The 21,753-nt window shown below is 36.4% G+C and overlaps 3 protein-coding genes and 2 long non-coding RNA genes across 7 annotated transcripts in view; 2 read left to right on the top strand and 3 right to left on the bottom strand.

Annotated features, from left to right (window-relative positions):
- Positions 1 to 14,514, bottom strand: part of LOC124433863 (protein polybromo-1-like) — a 29,754-nt gene extending 15,240 nt beyond the window's left edge. For 2 of the 3 annotated variants that reach the window (XM_046983686.1, XM_046983682.1), the window contains exons 1-2: positions 14,154 to 14,507; positions 13,849 to 14,050 (exon numbers count right to left, since the gene is read on the bottom strand). The gene's annotated coding sequence lies outside the window, so the exon portion shown is untranslated. Of the gene's footprint in view, positions 1 to 13,848; positions 14,051 to 14,153 lie in introns of all 3 variants that reach the window. The other variant, XM_046983685.1, reaches the window with a different exon arrangement.
- Positions 1,514 to 2,267, top strand: LOC124433894. Its single transcript, XR_006944638.1, has 2 exons — positions 1,514 to 1,834; positions 1,921 to 2,267. It is a non-coding gene; the product is annotated as an uncharacterized LOC124433894 (long non-coding RNA).
- Positions 2,892 to 3,371, bottom strand: LOC124434182 (putative nuclease HARBI1). Its single transcript, XM_046984061.1, has one exon. It carries the CDS (start codon positions 3,369 to 3,371, stop codon positions 2,892 to 2,894), a length of 480 nt encoding a protein of 159 aa, XP_046840017.1.
- A 2,830-nt stretch (positions 14,515 to 17,344) lies between the features above and the next one.
- Positions 17,345 to 19,955, top strand: LOC124433893. Its single transcript, XR_006944637.1, has 3 exons — positions 17,345 to 18,074; positions 18,157 to 18,570; positions 19,047 to 19,955. It is a non-coding gene; the product is annotated as an uncharacterized LOC124433893 (long non-coding RNA).
- On the bottom strand, positions 18,292 to 19,739 carry LOC124433865. Its single transcript, XM_046983692.1, has 2 exons — positions 19,590 to 19,739; positions 18,292 to 18,962 (listed from the first exon to the last, which is right to left on the bottom strand). Exons 1-2 carry the CDS (start codon positions 19,737 to 19,739, stop codon positions 18,336 to 18,338), a joined length of 777 nt encoding a protein of 258 aa, XP_046839648.1. The 3' UTR covers positions 18,292 to 18,335.
- Positions 19,956 to 21,753: the final 1,798 nt, after the last annotated feature.

Consider the following 21,753-nt stretch of genomic DNA (forward strand, 5'->3'; position numbering starts at 1 on the left):
GCTGTCACAAATTCACCTTCAATCTTTGCATCTTCGTCTTCAACGTCTTCATCAATTGAGATCTCTTCAGGATTCGTTATTCTTGCTTCTAAATTGTCCTCATCAGTTGCTTCGACTTTAACACAAATTAAATTAACATAAATAAGACTCAGTACAGTTAATTTTAACTAAATCACCCAGGGGATGTCAATTAAAAGCAGCATAGGTTAATCCATGAGACTGTAGAAATAAAGCCATAATTGTACCTATATACATGTCTGTGTTTCGCAAAAATTATCCATTGGTCACCTCAAATGTTCCTAAATTATCCACATAACTAGATGTCTGTGTTTTATAAAGGCTATCCATTGGTTGCCTCAAATGTCCCTAAACTCTCCTCCAAATCAGCATACATTGACCAAACCTTCAGTGATATATGGAGACGTTTTTGAACAGATTCTGTCTAAATTAAACAAAAGAAGAAATGCAGTAACTAGCGTGATCCAAGGCATTTTTTAACATATACGCATACTGGTAATTCAAATACTTCACTGCGCATAATATAGAGTACGCTTGAAGTGAGAATGCTTATTTCATAACAAGTTGATTAATGTTGTTATCAAATTGCTCTACAAACACATAAAATACGTAGCATTTACAAACTTGCAGTTTTGAAAATTACACTGTAGAAAGGTATTTCCGGACCCTCTGTCACGTGACTCAAGCTTCACAGGTCCTTTTGAGGTTTGTGGCCTCGCAGTGTAAAATCCTTAAAAATATCCCTTGGTGTGACATGCTTTAATAAAACAAAAATACATCACCTCAGATTGCCGGATATCCTACAATGTCCCATACATACCTCATCATAAAAGCTAGTTCTGCTGGATGGCATTGCAGTTGCTTGTTTCATTACATCCAAAGCTTTTTTATAGTTTCTATAATACAAATAAAATGTAAGAAATAAAGAAAGTCATGATTCGTCCAACATGAATAATGTAATAAGAGGTTTTAGCTACAAATTATTACTTTTTCTCAGAAAAGTTTGACGTTTTGATGCATTTCTTGAGTTGCGCTAATTTTTTTTAAATGCTTTGTTAGAACTAAAACTGTGCTATGCAATTAAAAACTTTTAGATATTTTATACGCTAGGACTTGAAAAATTGAAACTAAAGCAAAAGAAACTTCGAAGTGTACACCAGTTCTAAGATAAATGAAAAATGACTTTGAAAGTACATAAAAAGCAATAAATCAAAGCTTATACGTATAATAACTCAAGGCCGATTTATGCTGCGCGCGACAAGCGTTGCGCGACGTGTCGCACAGTAGATCTTACGTCATTGCGACTAAAACGGAAGTATATCTTGATGGCGCGTTTGCTTGATGTCGCGTCGCGTGCATTCAAAAATTTTGTAACGTCGAAGACAAGTTGTCGCGTTGTCGCGCGTTGTGATTGGCTGAAAGGCTTCTTTCGGGGGGAAGTTCTTGAGTTGTTTGTCAATACTGAATAATGAATATCCAATTACTAACACAAGATGGCAGCAGCAATGGAAGGGTTCGAAGAAAAATTAGCAGAAGAAGTCCGAAAATATGGTCATCTTTACGATTCTTCGAGACGAGATTATAAAGATACTCAGAAAACCAATAATTCTTGGAATGAAATAGCGAGAAACCTTAACACAAATGAACAAATTTGTCGACAGAAATGGAAAAATTTGAGAAATCGTTACACCAAAGCAAAGAAACGAATGAAGTCTAGAAGTGGAGATGCTGGTGGCAAATCTATCCCACCGATATTCCTCAGTCTGTCTTGTCTGATCATATAAAGCATAGGGACACAGAAACTAATTTTCGGGAGGTAGTTATAATCGCTATTAAAAAAATTTGATGCAGTATGGGACAGGCTGACTGATTGAGTAGATTATTATGTTACATCTGTTGTAGCTGTGATTGTAGGAGAACACTGAAGAACCTATAACAACATCAGAATCCCTTCCACTAGGAGAAATTTTGTGACGATAAATATGGAGGAGTTTGACCTAACCGCATGGTCTCCCTCAACAAGTAGAAGCGATTCAAATGTCAGTGAAAATTCGTGTACAACACCTACATTACCTACCAAACCTACCACACCAGTAAGTAGTGACCCATCTGCCCCTTCCACAATTGCTTTGAGTAGAGCTGTGGTAAACCCGACCAAGGGTTATAGAAAGAGATCAGCACATTTAGAGACATTAGTTTGTGAAAGACTTGATTCTTTGAAAAAGATTAGAGAAGAAAGAGAAACAAAACATATGAAAATTGATGAAGAAAGTCGCTTTTCAGATACAGTGGCTGACACTCTCAAAAGCTTCCAGGCAAGTTGAAATCTGAAGCTAAATTTTCCATTCATAAAATATTGTTTGAAATGGTAATTTTCAATTACCCTTCTAGCTCTGGAATGGCGGTAGTTATAAATTTTCTTGGGATTGTCAAGGTTATTACCTTAAGAGTAAATAGAACAAAATGGCATTAAGATCAACTGTTTTAGCAATTTACTGAGTCTTGGGAAACTCTGCCAACAAGCAGCCAGGAAATTTTTGATCGCAATTCTTGTGGGGAATGAAAAACATTTTGAATGAGTCTTACACAGACATAAATTGAATAAATTTATTTCATTTTGAAGTCACAAACAGTTAATATAAATTTTCAAAATATATGAAATAATTATGTTTTGATTAAACATAAGAAAATTATTTTCATTGAAAACGGAAAATATATATAAAAGTGCATGGAGTTAACAAAAGAAAATGTACCTGGGTAAGGTCTCATCATATTAACATGAAGAGGAAAAGCAGCATCGCCAACAAATACATAAGGTAATGTAAGTTTACTAACAGGTAGATCCTCTGGCAAGGGCAAACCAAGTTGTCCATTTAATAGCTGCTCCCCAAATTTGCTTTCTTGGAAATCCCCCCATCACTTTGCCTTCCATATGCACCTACATCTACCATTAGAAAGCGATAGCAAGCATCACATACAGCCATTAGTACAACAGAATGAGTTCCTTTATAATTAAAGAAATCACTTCCAGAAAGAGGAGGTGCTTTGAGTTGCACATGCTTTCCATCTATAGAGCCCAGACAATTTGGAAAGTTCCAAAGCCTCCAAAACTCACGCGAAATTTCTGCCCATTGTGAACCAGAAGGAAAGGCAACAAACTCTTCATTCAATGCCAACCAGATAGCTACACACACCTCCAACAAAATTAGGGAAACTGTAGTTGATCCTAATCGGTAACTTGAAGCCACAGTTTGTTGTGAGGCGCCAGACGATAGAATTCTTAACGTAACTGCTAGCCTTTCTTTTACACTAACAGGACTTAAATGCGTAGATGCATGCTTTACATGAGGCATAATTCGATGTGCCAAGTCGTCGAAACGGGCAGAAGACATACGAAAATACTTAAAATGCATTTCTTCGTCTATGCCTCTCATTTGTTGAACAAGAACGTATTCACCCTCACTTTTTCTAGAAGCGTGAAGTGGTCGAACTGACCATCTTCTTCATTTTCGTTTTTTCTGTTGTAGCAACAAAAGTAAATAGCACAACATTTCCTCCTCCTCCAGATCGAGAAGGTCATCCATTTCTCCTCGAACTCGAGTTGCCATGTTTGATCGTGAGAATACCGCATTACTTCATGTTATCCGATTTTGTTGAATACGCGTCGGTAAGCGCGTTAACTATAAACACAGCTTAGCACGCGCGCACCTGTCTTGCGCAAATCGAAAGTACGCGCGACGCTTGTCGCGCGCAGCATAAATCGGCCTTCACTCATTTCGAATCTCCATTTCTGCGTATTCACACCAAACACTTGCAAGATCATCGACACGACGATACGTCACTTTTGCCGCGTTTTCAAATATAACTCTTGCCTCAGCGATCTGTTAATGCTTTTCGTAAAACTTAGCGAACTCAACCCAAAGTGTATGAGGCTTCCCTGTGGCTTGCTTCGGCTGGACGGTTTGCACAGCTTCAGTATACGTGTTAATGACATCTTTTGGCTTGCCTTCAAACAGCTTCACTCGTTTATGCCATTCGTGAACATTATGAGGATTTTGACGAAGAACACTGGTGATTTGAAAATATGATATTGTGATCAGAAATGTAATGATGACAATTTCATTGAAGAATTTCAATGAAATATTATACCTTTTATTACCATATTATAGCTGTCAATACTATATAATATCTGTCAATACCACATCATAGCAATAACCAGGAGAAGCAGATAATTTTAAGTAAAACAAAATAAAACAAATTCCGAAAACAGACATCTCGTTTCATCTTGTATCACTTGTATCATCTTGAATATCAAGAAAACGAGATGTCTGTTTTAGGAATTTGTTTTATTTTGTTTTACCACATTATAGCTGTCAGTAGTATATAACGTACATCTGTCAATTAATACAACATTATACTTTTCATTACAATATTATACCTGTCAATACTACATTATAGCTGCTCAAGAGTAAAGGTCTACGATCCATCAAATTCTCGAATCTTGCGAGACGCAGTTCAAGATCAATCTCTTCTAAATATTCAAATCAAAAACCACATTATTTTACTTCAATCATGAAAGCATGTACATTTTATCCATACCTGCTCTTTGTGTTTCTTAAAGATACACAAACATCTGTGCATAAAATATAAAAAAAAATTCATTAGATATTCAAGGTATGATCAATTTATGCTGATTGCTGTTACCAAAAGATATCAAATACCTAACCTGATTGACAATAGTTGCCAGTCTTGTAGCTGCCTCGTCCAACCTTCCAACACTTTTGAGATAGTCTAAATAATCTTCAGTGTTGTTGGATTGTAACTAAAATGAAATCTTGGTGAATCAAATTGTATGTGGACAGTGATATGGAAAAGTGATATGAAAGTCTAATTTAACCTTTAGATATCTTCTGTAGACACGGACGGCCGTCTCAGGAATCGGATAAGAACGAACAAACTTCAAGTAAAGGAGTCATATTCTATAATGTTGAGTTATTGACAATGCCCTCAAAGCACGATCAAATGTTCTTTTTATAAGAGCGATAAGAGGTTGGTCCATTAAAAACTGGCAATAATCTAACCATATACTTGGCATCTGCATGAAACGAAGAAAGTTGTTTATGCCTCAAATGGAAAAAACATGGTTATCTAATATCTACTTGTCTAGAAGTTCGGCTTCTTTCTTTGAGTAAACGTTTTTTGCGTAATGTATTGTTATTTCTGATCTTGCCCACGAACACAAGAGCACGTTCAAAGGTGTTGTTTACATCTTCAAAACAAGTTTCTGTGATTGGTCTGAAAAGTATAAAAACAATGTGTATCCTTATTCAATTGCTAATGAATAAGTTTTGCTGCATTCAAAATTTTTCTATTACATGCTAACACACACTCAACTCTGTGCATTACTGTAATACTTACTCTCCCCGTACTTGCTTTCTACACTTTTTCAAGTAATTATACCAAAGTTTGTAGCTATATGGAAAATTTAAAAAAAATGTACAATAGCATTTAAAAATCTGTTTGCCATACAAACTTCAATAATAAACATATTATTTTGAAAGGAATGAAATATATGTTTACCTTCCTGCAAGCTCTTTCAAAGCTCGTTCATAAACAAGATTCAAGACGGATTTCGGTGCGGACCTCTTGTGCTAAAGATATCGAGATCAACATTTTACAGAATATGGATTTCTCAGAATCTCCTCTTCGTAAGGAAGATCTTCTTCTTCCTATGATTTGAACAAAAATAATAACAAAATTGTTTGAGGGATGTAGAAAAAAAAAGGGAAATAATACTGCTGGCGAAGAAGTTGCGCCAGAATTTAATGATATGGTTTGCTTTGGTTGGTGCAAAAAGATTATTGATAAATTATAATAAAGGCGAGATTCTTTTAGTCTAGCAGACAATTCTCACCAAAAACATCTGTCACAACTATAGCAATTGATGGATGTACTTACAATTATAAGATTCCTGATGATATTCGAAGAAACAGGCATTTTTTCACAATTCTCGACTAAATCCAACAAACCAAATTTGTGTTTCTAATTAGAGCCATGGCAGCCTGGGAACGACTGTGGTGGTAATCGAATAAGTGGAGGGAGGGCTCAGTGATAATGATAGTAAAGTTGGTAAAGTCCTTTTCTTCAAGCACTGAAGGCACTTAATAGTAAATAATTAATAGTAATATTTGTAAAACTTGTCATAGAATTTTATGTTTCTGTTATTTCGATCTGATCATAATGACATAAAAGTGTGTGAGCTGTCACAAATTCACCTTCAATCTTTGCATCTTCATCTTCGGTCATACCTCTCTTCCTCTCAACCTTCATTGCAGTCTCAGTCCTGGACACCACCTTTGCACTAGCATTGAATCTAGTCCTTTTTTGGGTCATACCTCTCTTCCTCTCAACTTTCATTGCAATCTCAGTCCTGGACATCACCTTTGCACTAGCATTGAATCTAGTTCTTGCTTGGGTCATACCTCTCTTCCTCTCGACCTTCATTGCAGTCTCAGTCCTGGACATCACCTTTGCACTAGTATTTAATCTAGTCCTTGCTTGGGTCATACCTCTCTTCCTCTCGACCTTCATTGCAGTCTCAGTCCTGGACATCACCTTTGCACTAGTATTTAATCTAGTCCTTGCTTGGGTCATACCTCTCTTCCTCTCAACCTTCATTGTAGTCTCAGTCCTGGACATTACCTTTGCACTAGTATTTAATGTAGTCCTTGCTTGGGTCATACCTCTCTTCCTCTCGACCTTCATTGTAGTCTAAGTCCTGGACATCACCTTTGCACTAGCATTGAATCTAGTCCATGCTTGGGTCATACCTCTCTTCCTCTCAACCTTCATTGCAGTCTCAGTCCTGGACATCACCTTTGCACTAGCATTGAATTTAGTCCATGCTTGGGTCATACCTCTCTTCCTCTCAACCTTCATTGCAGTCTCAGTCCTGGACATCACCTTTGCACTAGCATTGAATCTAGTCCTTGCTTGGGTCATACCTCTCTTCCTCTCAACCTTCATTGTAGTCTCAGTCCTGGACATCACCTTTGCACTAGCATTGAATCTAGTCCTTGTTTGGGTCATACCTCTCTTCCTTTCAACCTTCATTGCAGTCTCAGTCCTGGACATCACCTTTGCACTGGCATTGAATCTAGTCCTTGTTTGGGTCATACCTCTCTTCCTTTCAACCTTCATTGCAGTCTCAGTCCTGGACATCACCTTTGCACTAGTATTTAATCTAGTCCTTGCTTGGGTCATACCTCTCTTCCTTTCAACCTTCATTGCAGTCTCAGTCCTGGACATCACCTTTGCACTAGCATTCAATCTAGTCCTTGCTTGGGTCATACCTCTTCCTCTCAACCTTCATTGCAGTCTCAGTCCTGGACATCACCTTTGCACTAGCATTCAATCTAGTCCTTGCTTGGGTCATACCTCTCTTCCTCTCGACCTTCATTGTAGTCTAAGTCCTGGACATCACCTTTGCACTAGCATTGAATCTAGTCCATGCTTGGGTCATACCTCTCTTCCTCTTGACCTTCATAATAGTCTCATTCCTGGACATCACCTTTGCACTAGCATTGAATCTAGTCCTTGCTTGGGTCATACCTCTCTTCCTCTCGACCTTCATTGTAGTCTAAGTCCTGGACATCACCTTTGCACTAGCATTGAATCTAGTCCATGCTTGGGTCATACCTCTCTTCCTCTCGACCTTCATAATAGTCTCATTCCTGGACATCACCTTTGCACTAGCATTGAATCTAGTCCTTGCTTGGGTCATACCTTTCTTCCTCTCAACCTTCATTGTAGTCTCAGTCCTGGACATCACCTTTGCACTAGCATTGAATCTAGTCCTTGCTTGGGACATACCTCTCTTCCTCTCAACTTCATTGTAGTCTCAGTCCTGGACATCACCTTTGCACTAGTATTGAATCTAGTCCTTGTCTGGGTCATACCTCTCTTCCTCTCGACCTTCATTGTAGTCTTGGTCCCGGACATCACCTTTGCACTAGCATTGAATCTAGCCTTGTCTGGGTCATACCTCTCTTCCTCTCGACCTTCATTGTAGTCTCGGTCCTGGACATCACCTTTGCACTTGCATTGAATCTAGTCCTTGCTTGGTTTATACCTCTCTTCCTCTCGACCACTAGTAATACCAGAAACACTAAGTAATACTTTAAAACTGTTTGCATAAATCCAACTTTCCAATCTCATTATAATTGCCTACACTATACAGTCAGTCAAATTGAGCAGGCAAGCAGTTTAATAGTTATTTCTATTATACGGCATGTACCATAGTTCTCATTAATTTTGCATGGCACTGCATTCAATTTCAACACAACTCTGTTGTAAACTTTCCCTTCATATTTTCAAAAAATAATGAACAAATTCAGCTCATTTTTGGGAGATAAACTCAAATCAAATCAGGAGAGTTTTGCTTGATCATGATACAAGATGGATGCAAAACTCGATAAAAATTGGCAGCTTCGCCTCGTCTGGCGAGAGATAAAGTGAACAACAAACAAGACTGGACCAAAATAACTTTAAGTTAAAACTTAGTAGTAGAAACGCTCTTCATGTATCGTGTTAAAAACAAAATAGTTAAACTACTACTGTGCTACTTACCGGAGTGATGAAATGTTTCCTTTTCTGTCGCTAATTCAGCATCCGCAAACCACGGAAGCTTGCAGATTGTTTAATAAATAAAATTTTAAAGTGTTTGTGATAGGAAAATACATAGTTTTGATATTTTCTATACTCGCAATCGTGGTGGTCAAATTAAGGTGAGCGACAAAATTTATACTTGATAAGCCCGCGTCTTTCCGCTGACTATGACAACCATAGATATAGTAGGACTCATTGAGTTCTATAATAACATCTTGGTTTTATAGAGCTCAATGGTAGGACTAGATTGCTGACGAGCCGCCATATTGCGTGACATCCATGATAAATCCAAGATGGCGTGGGAACCGGGCAAAAAACATGGAGTCACTATAGGGCAATTGATGTTTTTCGCAATTTACTTCTTCTCATTGTTTTCAAACTCTTCCGATGAAGTTTTATTGGAAACAAATCTTTATTTCAAGTGTTTTGAAACCATATTGGACAGCGGGAATTTACATATTATCTTTTGGTCTCACTAAGCATCAGTGTTGTCTTAAATTGAAATTGTCAAAAAGTAGTTTCTTTGTTTGTTGAGTCATGCTCATAAACCACAAGATTGTTATTCCATCCCATAAGAAGTCATATGGGATGGAATAACAATCCAAATGCTCTACAGTTTAAGTGGGCACTCCGAGCACTGATACAAAAGAATGAAGTGACAGCTCCAGCAACTGCCAACTGCTCTGTTGTAAGTGAAAGCAAGCTAGCTGAAGAGACACAAAATGTTGATAGGAGAGTTGCAGCCTTATTAAACAGTTCCACTCTGGCATGATGATGTACTGACCTATATCAGTGGACACATAGCCAAGAAAATTACAAGTTGCATAAGTGTGCTGAATGTGCAACTGCCTTAACCATAGAGAATGATGACCAACCTCTCATACCTGACCACTCATACTGTCATGAAGGTTCATTACAGTCAAGCTTAACATCTTTCAAGACCTATGGCAAGCTTACAAGTCCATCCTCCTCATTGGTAAAAGTAGTAAAAGCAGCAGATAAAGCCCTTCGCAAAATGCTCAACAAGTGGAGTCAGTTGTCAGAAAAAACAATCCAAGTTATGCAACGAGATGTCCTGCAAGAAACTAAGCCAAATGTATTTCAATCACTATTGCAGCATTCTAAGGAAACTCATGCACTAGATGAGAGCTTTTGCGATGACCATATCACCATCCTCATCAGAAAAATAGCATACATGTACAGTAAAATATTTGCACACCAGTTTTCCAAAGTGTACTCCGAGAGAATCGTTCGTAAAAGGGCTCCATCTAAGCGGCAAAAGCTGACAAAACTCATCCTTTTTGGAAACGATTAAGACTCTGTCTGTTAAGTGTCAACACATATTTGAAGATTGAAAGAACGCATCTTGAAGTGAAATTTATGTAAAAAATATGAAGATTAATTTTCCCATCTTTTTGTATGTATTCAATATGATGTATTTCAACGTGGAAGAACCAGTATGGGAGCTAAAGCAGACGAAATCCATTTATTTTGGTAGACAAACGCCTCGAGACAACCAAACGACCAATTTACACAACACTTCGCAAGCGATATTTTCGCACGTATTCCAATAATAATTGTCCAATATGGCTTCAAAACATTATTAATAACACTTTGTTTCCAATAAAACTTGATTGGAGGAGTTTGAAAACACTGAAACGAAGTAAACTGCAAAAAACAACAATTGCCTAATAGTAGCCCTAAGTTTTTTGCCAGGTTCCCGCGCCATCTTGGATTTATCATGAATGTCACGCTGCCGTCTTAATAAGTCTTATATGACGTCACACTCGTTAGCAATCTAGTCCATTGAGCTCTATAAGACCTGGAGGGGCAAAGGGGCCTGGGCCTCGTGGTCAAAAACATGGCGGATTTTGGTTGTCAAAGTCAGCGGAGAGACGCGGGCTCATACAATGAAATTTTTGTCGCCCACCCGGATTTTGACAACCACTTTATTGCGATTACAACAGTGATTACAATTGCAATAACATTGGCGATATACTATACCTTTATAACCGACAAGATTACATCTCAAAATTTAAAACAACTTTACTGATTTCTATCAAAAATATTCAAAGTTTCTTACCTTGAATTTTATTCGTAATATCAATCTACATGTGCCGTGATACTTCAACGCCATGTTTACGTAAAAACATATAAATCAGGAGGGAGTGAATATTGAAAAAAATTTTTAAAGTGGAAGTTTTGACAACCAAAATCCGCCATTACCGCCATGTTTTTGACCACGCGGCCGCGCGCTTATAATTTATAGTAATTTTGATGACGTTTCCCCTCCAGGTCTTATAGAGCTCAATGATCTAGTCCAATGAGTTCTATAAGACCTGGAGGGGAAACGTCAACCAAATTGCTATAAATTATTAGCGCGCGGCCGCGTGGTCAAAAACATGGCGGATTTTGGTTGTCAAAGTCAGCGGAAAGACGCGGGCTCATAAAATGAAATTTTTTTCGCCCACCCGGATTTGACAACCACAATTGCGATTATATAAAATATCAATGCCAAGCACAAAAACTTTAGAAATTTTATCTTTAAAACATGCTGCAAACTTGTTTGGTATACGGATGCTGAAGTAATGCCAGAAAAGGAAACATTTCATGACACCGGTAAGCAATGTAAGATTGTTTACTATTTAAAGTGTTCAGTGTTTTGTTTTAAGTCAATACTTGAAGTGTGATGGCATATATTTTGTGAATGTTTTTACTCCTAAGTTATAATTTAAGTTATGTTTATCCGGTCTTATTTGTTCTTTACTTAATCGCTTGCTAGACGAGGCAAAGCAACCAGTTCTTATCGAGATATGCACGTCTTAAAACTCCTTGTTTCAACTGAGTTGAAATGGAGGATTTTTTCATGATATTTTTCTGAAAATATGAAGCAAATATTAAGGACAGAGCTGTATTGAAATCAAATGCAGTGCAGGATTAATTAATGAGCTCTTTGGTACATGTCATACAATAAAAAATACCTGTATTAAACGGCTAGCCTGGACAATTTGACAGATTATGGACAATCATGATGATGGTGTGTAAAGGTTTGCTTTATGCTAAAAGTTTTATAAATGCCATCTGGTGTTTCTGTAAATGAATTGTTTGTTACACAGTGTAGTAAACAGGTTAGTACATCAAAATCAAGATAAAAACTACTTTGTTCAATAATGTGCCAAATTTTGCTCCTACCTTGAAATATTTGCTCAAGAAAAGCTTATCATGACATGCATGAAACATTAAATACAGTACTGCATCATCTGACAAAATCCATACGTTTTTCAATTCCAGGTGATTAAAAATTCACATAAGATGCATTGGTTGCAATGAAGTTGAATGTGGAAGAAGCAAAAATTGATGGCAAAGAACTTTTTATGTCTTTTGAAGAATTACGATATCATTTAAAAGAATAAGAGTAGCAATCTAGTAAAAGAAGCGACATCTGTCTTCAACATGAGACTTTTCCAATTATGTATAGTTACTTTGTACAAAATACTATTTTAGATAAACTTGATTTTTAAGTCATTCACTGATATATTTACCAAAAGACAAAGGTCTTATAGAGCTCAATGATCTAGTCCTACTATATCTATGATGACAACCAAAATCCGCCATGTTTTTGATCACGGGCCGCGCGCTAATAATTTATAGTAATTTGGTTGACATGTTCCCTCCAGGTCTTATAGAACTCAATGAATACAACTTATTGATTAACTCACAAACATAGAAAATTTCTAGAAACTCAATTATAAGCAGGTTTTAATCGCCATTAGATAAGATAAATTGTATTTTATCAATTTATTGATAAGTAGTAAAATCTAAGAGACAAGCTTTATGATTCTTGTTCGCTTTTGTGCAAATATTCTCTCCGCGAGTGAATATAAAATATCAAATGAAAAATTTACGGATGTGATGAAAATTTACAGATTTGTGTAAAGGCACTTAATATCTTTGTAAAGTATCTAGCGTGGTATAAAGCGTGGTAAAGTCTTTAAATATCTTCCTACGAACGCACTATATATCTTTTTTATTTATTGCTTTGATTTAATTTTGCCAAAGCCTTCTACATGGAAACACCCAACGACATATCATATAGTAAAAACAAATCCTTAACTGGCAAAGAAAACGCCGAACGCTTTTGCCAACTACAGTGTAGCTTTTTTAAGAAATTTTCTGAATGAGCAATGGATTACATCATTGATAGTAGTGATAAAAAAATGCTTTATACAAACATGTTGACGATAATCTCACTCTCACTCGTCTTATTTCTACACAGATGATATGATATGTGAGTGAACTTTTTTATTTATATCATAGAACCACAAAGACATTGTAATTCTATAGGTTTGTTGAGAAACAACCAAACGTCTTATTATTGAAATAAATAAAAAAAGACGATGACGACACACAAAGTCAATGATCAATGCAAACATCTATTTTCTACAGGCAAATCATACAACAATGCCAATTTAAAGTACGTCTAGAATCAAATGAATGTTTCTTATTAATCGCTAAACATTCCACAGGATCCTTACGGGTTTTTGCCATATTAGCCCCAACTACGACGACGACGCCAACTACGACGGCGACGCCAAATAGAACGACGGGAGCGCCAAATACGACGACGACGATAGAAAGGCGACCGTTTTTCTACACTTGGATCAGCTTTCATATCATTACTACAAAACACAATGTACGTGAAAGGAAAGGGTCACACACCACAAAAACTTTATTTTTAAATACAGTCGGTAAAAGTATTATATTAGTCGGCAGAAAAATATCTTTGACGACTAAACATCAACATTACGGTTGATTTGGATAAAGCGTAAATAAGAAGTAAGAGACTAACATTTTCATATGAATCGAGAATAACATAACAGCAAGAAATGAACAGTTCGAACAGCATTACAGTAAACAGCGGAGGGGCGTCATTTAGTAGACCTTGAAAATTGTCGAGGTTTTGTTCTATAGTGTATTCGGTACTGGTTCGATGGCCAGTTGTTTGAAAGGATTACATCTCCCCCCTGATAAACGGTATAAGGACGGCCCTGTTCGCGTTCATCAACTTTCATGGCAGAGACTGAATGTCAAGGCCAACTATAGCATACAAAATGAAGCATTTCGATGTCAGGAACGTAAACGTAGTAGATAAAGTTAACTTACTTGTTCTCTGTGAGTTCACGATCATCACTTTGTTCTAAGTCATGTTCGGGGTCAGTTTCATCATCACTTTCTTCTTCTAGATTTTCATCATCATTTTCTTCTTCTGGATTTTCATCATCATTTTCTTCTTCTGGATTTTCATCATCATTTTCTACTAATTCTTCCTCGACAGTTTCCACTGGGGCAGTTTTTTCATCGGATTCTAAATGAAGAAACCATCATTCTTTATTCATGTACAAAAGCTGGTCAAAGAGAAATGGTTGATGATAGATAAAGTATTTAATATATGAGCTTTGCATTATTACCTTTCATAACCCCATCTTCAAGTTTCGCTTGAGCGTAAGCAAAAGTGCAAAGCAATCCAAGAGCGATGACAAGATAGGTTATTTTCATGATTAACTTTTTTCTTGTTTTCTTCTGGTTCCAACAGCAGTATGATGAATGATGATTGAAGACAGCTTTTGGCCTCTTTTTATAGAGAGCTGCCACGAAAGAATATTACATATGTATTTTGAAAGAAACGTGAAGCATTTATGCGGCAACAAAAGCCACAGCTTGAAAACATTTCTAGATAAATCATGCATACATACATCTTTATTCGTTATTCTATTTACAGTTGCCTTCAGCTTGTTGCTTTTAATACCGGTAACGTTTTCATTATCACAAGTTAATTATTTTAAATTAAGTCAATAAACATTGTTAGTCGTTATCGTCTGTTTTATCTGCAGACATGACGTGCTGTACCGATTAAGCATCTGGCAATTTTGTCTTTTTTATGCAAAACTGCGACATTATACTCATTAAACATCTCAGGGAAATGTTTTTACCATGTACTAACAAAGAAAACGTCTAACTTTCCATATACTTTCTGAATCTCTCCTGGTTTCACTTTGACACAATTGGCTTCGACGTATAAATCTTTTCGTTGCTATTTTCTGCAGCCTTCACGGCGCACTCAAAGACTTTTACAAAAATACCATGTATAGACTGTCAATGGAGTTAAATTCAGGTGAAACCAAAAGATGTCGGAAAACACATAAAACGAAAAAACCCAATCTCTACCGCTCAATACACATTTCATTGACGACAATTCTGTCACGTTTCCAAAACAATAATATCCTTTTGCTCCTGTTAAAAACTTTTTGTTTCTACTTATAACTTTCGTATGCAATATTTCATTTGTTGTACACGTACGTCTACAGGAAGATATCCAAAATAGGGGTTTAATTAGGTCAAATTTCGTAAACTATAATTGAAGAACATCTGCCATATTTTAACCCTGTGCGTTCCAAGCTCTTTAGCTTTGTCATTTTTGTACGCAAGCAACTCCAACTCCATATTACGATTTTTAACTACATAAAATGGTCAGTAAAGCCATTTACATTGATTAACCACCATAGAAACTCATGACAAATTCAAGTACTGGATCACGAATAAATGATACAATTCAAGACCCACATACTAACGCCATCAATACATGTTACATGTGATAATCTAGGTCATTGCAACTCTATCATTGTATTTTTTTCCTGCTTTACCAAAATCGTTCTTTCATTATTTCTGCATCAATCATACACATATATCTTTATTTTTGAAATTCAGGCATAAAAGTTATCCACTCAAAGCATTTTCTTTAGCCTAAAGGTATGTATTCGCTTAAAGGTATATAGCACCATGCCAGCAATTATTGAAAATGCAAATTTGTAAATGAAGTATAAAGTTATTACAAATAGATAATCGAACTTCAACACGCTATTGTGTGTGAACTACTATGTCTATATAACGGTATTCTTTCAGTTTGAAAAAATCAGGCTTGTAATTATCGAATGACATGTTTTCAATATCAAATGGAGACAAAACCAGCAAATACAAGGCTGATAAACGAATTGATGTTATTCACGTCAGACATACTGGCGGGCTGATACAAAAGAATATTCTATCAATGCTGGCGTGGGTAAATTCTATTGTTTAGTAAATCCCAAAATATTAGTTGCAAAATAAGAATCATATATTTCATTTAATGTGCATTAGCTCCTGTGGGAATTTCACTGCTAAATAACCTCTTTATTGTAAAAATGAAAATTTTAATAAAAAGAGGAAAGCAAGATGAGACATGGTCGGGAATAGTCGTTTTTTCTTTCGTCATGCACTGTATTTTTAAATACATTTAATATTGGCGATTGTCTTCAAACTCACTCAAATAATTTTAAGTAGCGAAATCAGTAAACAATTCTCAGTAGTTGTATTTTAATTCCTGGTCTGTCAAGGAAACCTAACACGATGGTTTCTATTCTATTTCTCAAAATTAATATTTAGTTTTAAGAAAACTCAATTTTCGCTCTACATATCAATTAAAACTAAAGCACAATCAGTGAATATTGCAGAAGAAAACATGAAACCCACAACTATATCCATACTATCGCCATGTTTACATTAAACAACAGCAACTCGCAGACACTTTCTAGAATCATTAAATCATACAACAAGTCCACGCAAACCTTTCAACACCTAAATGTCTTTTCACACCTTAATTTTGTCATTCAACTGGCGACGAAAGTGCAGAAGGGTTCACTACAATTACAAATACTTGTGAACGTGTACTATTGCATTCAGTCATAAAGCATCACCAATGGCAAAAACTGTTGTCACAAAAACTATGTATCTTGTTTTAACACGAATATTTCTATAACAATTAATCCACTTTCACCATTTTTCCAACGATATCTAACGCACTCTCAACTTCAAATAGTTTTTGTGTAAGTCAACAATGTAATTCAATGTTTACATATTTTTAGGTCTGATTCATTCACCGCAGTTTGTAAAAGCCGATTTTAATATGAATCGTCTTCCGCTTTGCGTCTGTTGCTACGATAGTAGATTCACACGTGTCGTCTTTAACTCCCACGTAATTACACACAATTAACTCTTAGGGCTGAAACACACTAGACAGTCGCTTCAGTTGCGCGTCCAAAGCGAATTGATGTGCACGCGTCAGTCGCTTGAACGCCAGAAACACACATACACACATGCAGCGACCATCGCGACTTTTACCGTGGCGTCTATTGAACATGGCGGAGATTTCTGTTTGGTTACAGACACAGACATCACTTAAACTTTTTATTTCGGCCTTTATTATAGCTACTAATATATGAATATTTACTCGGTACAAACTACCATGTGGAGAAAAGAGAACAAGCCGGTTTAAACACGTCAATATGATCATAGCCCATTACGCGTATATCGTGTATAATCTTATTCTAGGCATTTAGGTTGTGTATTAGGGTTCTAGTTTGTAGCTCCTATTGTTCCTATTTGATAAATCATGTAAAAACTGAAAGATTCCATTGTGAATTCATTAGATATTGCACCAGTTTTCCAAGGTATAATCTATAAATTCCGTATGATGCTTATGACAGGGAATATGATATGCATTTAGGAAGTTAAAGTGTATCTATTCGCCAATCAGTGTAAAGTGACTACAGCGACCAATGTCAAAAGTTCAACAAGTTGAACTTTCAAAACGACAAGATGACGCTTACGCTACTAGCTAGTAACCACGCAAAGCGGAAGTTTTAGACGCGCGACTAAAGCGACTGCCTAGTGTGTTTCAGCCTTTAAGCCCGCCGCACAATGGTGAACTTGCCGCACGTACTTGTTATTCGTGACAAGTGCGATAAACAAAAGTTCCTAGTGTGCGCGGAAGTTTTGAACAACATTTGTCATTCGTGACAGATGAGTCAAATATCAAACGCGTTTGATATTTTTTGTCACGAGTGACAAAAAGTCCTAGTGTGCGGAGAGCAAGCAGCAAGTGCGCTGTAAATGACAAAAATGCGCACGCGCGAGATTAAGAAAACAAAATGGCAGATTTGTTGAATGCATTAAATTCATTGTTGGACGACGACGATTTCTCAGAGGACGAAGAAGCGCTGCTACTACTTTTATTGCTACGAAGACGTCGTAGAAGGTTAAGGGCAGCAAATCGTAAAATATGGACGAAACAGTTGCTCTTAAGAAGAAAAAACACAAGGTGTCTGTGATAATTTATTGAGAGCTAGCAGTAGAAGATCCTGAACAGTTCCGTCAGTATCATAGATTGGACAGGCAATCATTTGAAGATATTTTGAAGATTGTTTTTCCATACATTGTGAAACAAGGCACGTAAACGAGGACAGCGTTAAAACCTCGCGAAAGACTGGGAGTAACCCTGCGATTTCTTGCAACAGGTACGTAGAATTACGTATAGTGATTGAACACTTGGTCAAAGAAAGCAGTTCTCTTACTGTTTTTATTATTTTCCCATTTTAGGTGAAACATTTTGTAGTCTGTCATTCCAGTTTAGAATTGGCGAGCGTACAATTTCGAATATTGTTGAGGAAACATGCCATGCTTTGTATATCTCGTTAAAGGAAACATGTTTGGAGGCAAGTTATTAAACATTCATAACAAATATCGGTAGTATTATTAACAATAAATGTTTACATCCATTAAGAGCTCATGTTGTCATAGGCAGAAGTGTCTTGACCTGAATTAAGCTCTCTAGAAATTGGTGAAGACCATATATTAACAACAGGACGGCTCAATCCACCATCTATTGGGGAAGATGTGTTGTATCGATAACTATTTGTCATATGATTGCTGATGGGGTGCATGTTGTTTTGTGCATAAGGTGTTTGAAACATATGTTGGTGCATAGCTACTGGCACTCTTGTGCTTTGATGTGTAAGTTCCCCTGATTGAGCCTGGAACAGTATTTCATTAATTTTGTATTGTGCCAAGTGCCTTACAGTGGGGGGAAGTTCAGACAACGACTGCATGATATAATGACCAAATGCTTCATCCGGGTTATTACATATCTTGTGAGCCATTTCTCTGCTTCTTTTTCTTGAGATGTTTTTTGCCAAACAAGTCATGAGATCGTATTCTTCATCTGCCTGCCTTTTTCTATTTGGCTTTATACGTGTTGGCTGTTTAGTACTAGAAATGGGACAGTCAACCTCATTCTTAAAACTGTTGCTTGGTTTTGCTGGATCATTAAAACTGTCGTCATCATCATCGTTTTGACCATCAACTTCATCAGCAATTGTTATGCATGATGGTGAATTGGAATCGTCCTAGAAGCATTTAATAAATGAACATCCATTAGTTTAACATAAGCAAATTTATGATGTAATTGCTTTTATTTTCTTCAATTACAGACTCCATCTTGTGCAGAAGAATGGAAGGCTGTTGCAGACGAATTTGAAAAAAAATGGAACTATCCTGGCTGCATTGGAGCTCTAGATGTGAAACACATAGCCATACAACAACCAAATAGTAGTGGATCAGAATTTTTAAACTACAAGCATTTTTTCAGTGTTTTGCTTTTAGCTCTAGTAGATGCAAACTACAAGTTTGTCTATGTTAGTGTTGGAGCAGCAGGCCGTGCAGGAGATGCTGGCATGTATAACGAGTCTAGCTTGCGAAAAGCTGTTGTTGAAAATACTCTTGGTCTACCATTACCAATTGAAATTCATGCATGACAAATTTGAATCCATTCAACACAGACAGAAATACTTCTAATAGTGCCAAAATGCAACGTGAAATTCTGACGACATATTTTAACACTTGTGGAGCTGTATCATGGCAGGACAACATTATCTAGCAGTAGCACTTACTCTTAATTATATATATATATATATATATGTTGTGCTAAATATTAATTGTTTGGAAAATCAAAATAAAACAAGAATTTCACTTACAGTAACAATATTTGAAATGGGAACTCTTGTTGCCACGAAAGGAGAGAGGAACTTCAGTTTATCCAGCAACCAGCTACCTCGCTTCGTAAGATTTTTGCGAGCGCTACCACTTGGAGGAGGTTTTTTGACTCGTGTGTAAGCTGTAAGCATTTCTCAATGCTTTTATTTAAGCCTTGACCCTATCAACTAAGTATGAAATTGACGTGTAAGTTCCATTGCGACTATTGATTATATTTTCCAGCAAATAAATCTCTGCTCAACAGCGTGAACTGAATAAAAGAACTAAAAGATTGGAGAATGACTATATAACAAACACTTATAAAGTCGATATTTATTATTAACAAATAACAACCTGTTTGCCCAAGATTTTCTGCAATCTCTTGCAGAGCCTTATCTCTTGCGTCTCGATTTTTAAATTCCGACGATCTTACATCCTAAAGACATGGATATTCAGACCACATATCAACAAGCTGGTCCTCTAATATAACGTCCGCCACATTTTCCGAGGTTTGGTCTGCTATTTTGTTTTCTTAATCTCGCGCGTGCGCATTTTTGTCATTTACAGCGCACTTGCTGCTTGCTCTCCGCACACTAGGACTTTTTGTCACTCGTGACAAAAAATATCAAACGCGTTTGATATTGGACTCATCTGTCACGAATGACAAATGTTGTTCAAAACTTCCGCGCACACTTGGAACTTTTGTCGATCACACTTGTCACAAATAACAAGTAGGCGCGGCAAGTTCACCATTGTGCGGCGGGCTTTAGGAGTAAAAATAACTTTTTCCTCGTACTTTAAATTCTAAAAAGCGAACTAAGCGTGCCCCCCCCAATCGTATTTTTAAGCAAAAATATGATAAAAGTTGTGCTAGTGTCTATGTGATTACTAAAACCATGTCACTTGTAACGATTGCCATTTATAGCAAACGTTTTACAATGATTCTGTTGAGTGTGTAATGCAGAAATCTTATTTCAAAGGAGAAGTGACTCATTCATTCATTCATTCATATTTGTTAAGTTGATAAGATAAAATAACACAACTTATGTTACTGAAAAGTAAGCTAAGATAAAATCACATATCCTAATTCAGCTAAAATTTATTATGTTAGTTAAACCTGCACTATATTATAATTATTATGTGCTAAGAGTTATAAGAACACTCGCTTTGCTAATATGTCAATTAATCAGTCTAAAATATGAAAGAGAATGTGATGACTACAAAACATTTAATGTGGCTAGTGTTAAACTTGGGTGAAATTAACAAAACGAAGGAAGATTCTGTAACTTTGTTCACACAAGTTATGTGGAATTAACGACATCACAACATACAAGAAGTTTGAAACTACCGTTTGGAATCAAATGTATTCATTACATCTTACTTTTGTTATCACATTTTTGGGATTTAATCTTGCAAAATTTGTAAACAGAATTGATTCAAATGAAGTGCTTTTATTGTAATAAACTCTAAAGCTGTTCATTTTTAAATAAATTGGTCTCATCACCTTGTAACTCGAATGGTAATACAGAATAATATAATTTCATATTCTGCGTCACTACATATCTATTGCTTGGCGCGAGAAAAATTTAGTAGACTGGCACTATACCTTGATTGGTCCAAAAGTACCTTATCTGTTATTGGATACCCACCAATACGGAAGCTAATGTCGAGGGTTTATGTAAATGCAAAATCATGCAAAAGCATTCCGACCCATTTGAATGTCTTGACAGTGGTGAAGTTTCCTCCTTCAAAAAGTGATACATGACGAAAAACAAACTTTTCAAATAACGATGAAGTTAAGCTCCAAAGACGCAACCAAAGCAAGAATGTTCCATGACCGTACAACTTATTATCCATCAATGAAATCTAGTCGTCTTTTATAAGGCTTGCAAAAACCTGAAATAGCACGATAACATGAAGAAGATTAAAGATCATGATTTGCACAATAATTTATAGTGATTTATGAAAATAGCCATGAGGTTGAATATACAAAGTCATACTTACACCTTTGAAGGCACCATTTGTTGTTCAAGTTGAACTTCTACAAAAGAGATGAATGTACAAAAATTCACTTTTAAAATTTCTTCTAATGTCAAGTTTCATATTTCCGCACTTTCTGTTATGTCGATCTGATCATAGTAACATAAAAGTGCGTGAGCTGTCACA

The sequence above is a fragment of the Xenia sp. Carnegie-2017 genome, unplaced genomic scaffold (assembly GCF_021976095.1).
Source record: "Xenia sp. Carnegie-2017 unplaced genomic scaffold, XeniaSp_v1 HiC_scaffold_14, whole genome shotgun sequence".
In the NCBI taxonomy this organism is placed as follows: domain Eukaryota; kingdom Metazoa; phylum Cnidaria; class Anthozoa; order Malacalcyonacea; family Xeniidae; genus Xenia; species Xenia sp. Carnegie-2017.

Coding starts and splice junctions, on each gene's coding strand:
- LOC124434182 (XM_046984061.1), bottom strand. CDS start 3,371: ATGCCTCATGTAAAGCATGCATCTACGCATTTAAGTCCTGTTAGTGTA.
- LOC124433865 (XM_046983692.1), bottom strand. CDS start 19,739: ATGCTTACAGCTTACACACGAGTCAAAAAACCTCCTCCAAGTGGTAGC. Junction 18,963..19,589: donor CCATTTCAAATATTGTTACT/GTAAGTGAAATT, acceptor AAATGCTTCTAG/GACGATTCCAATTCACCATC.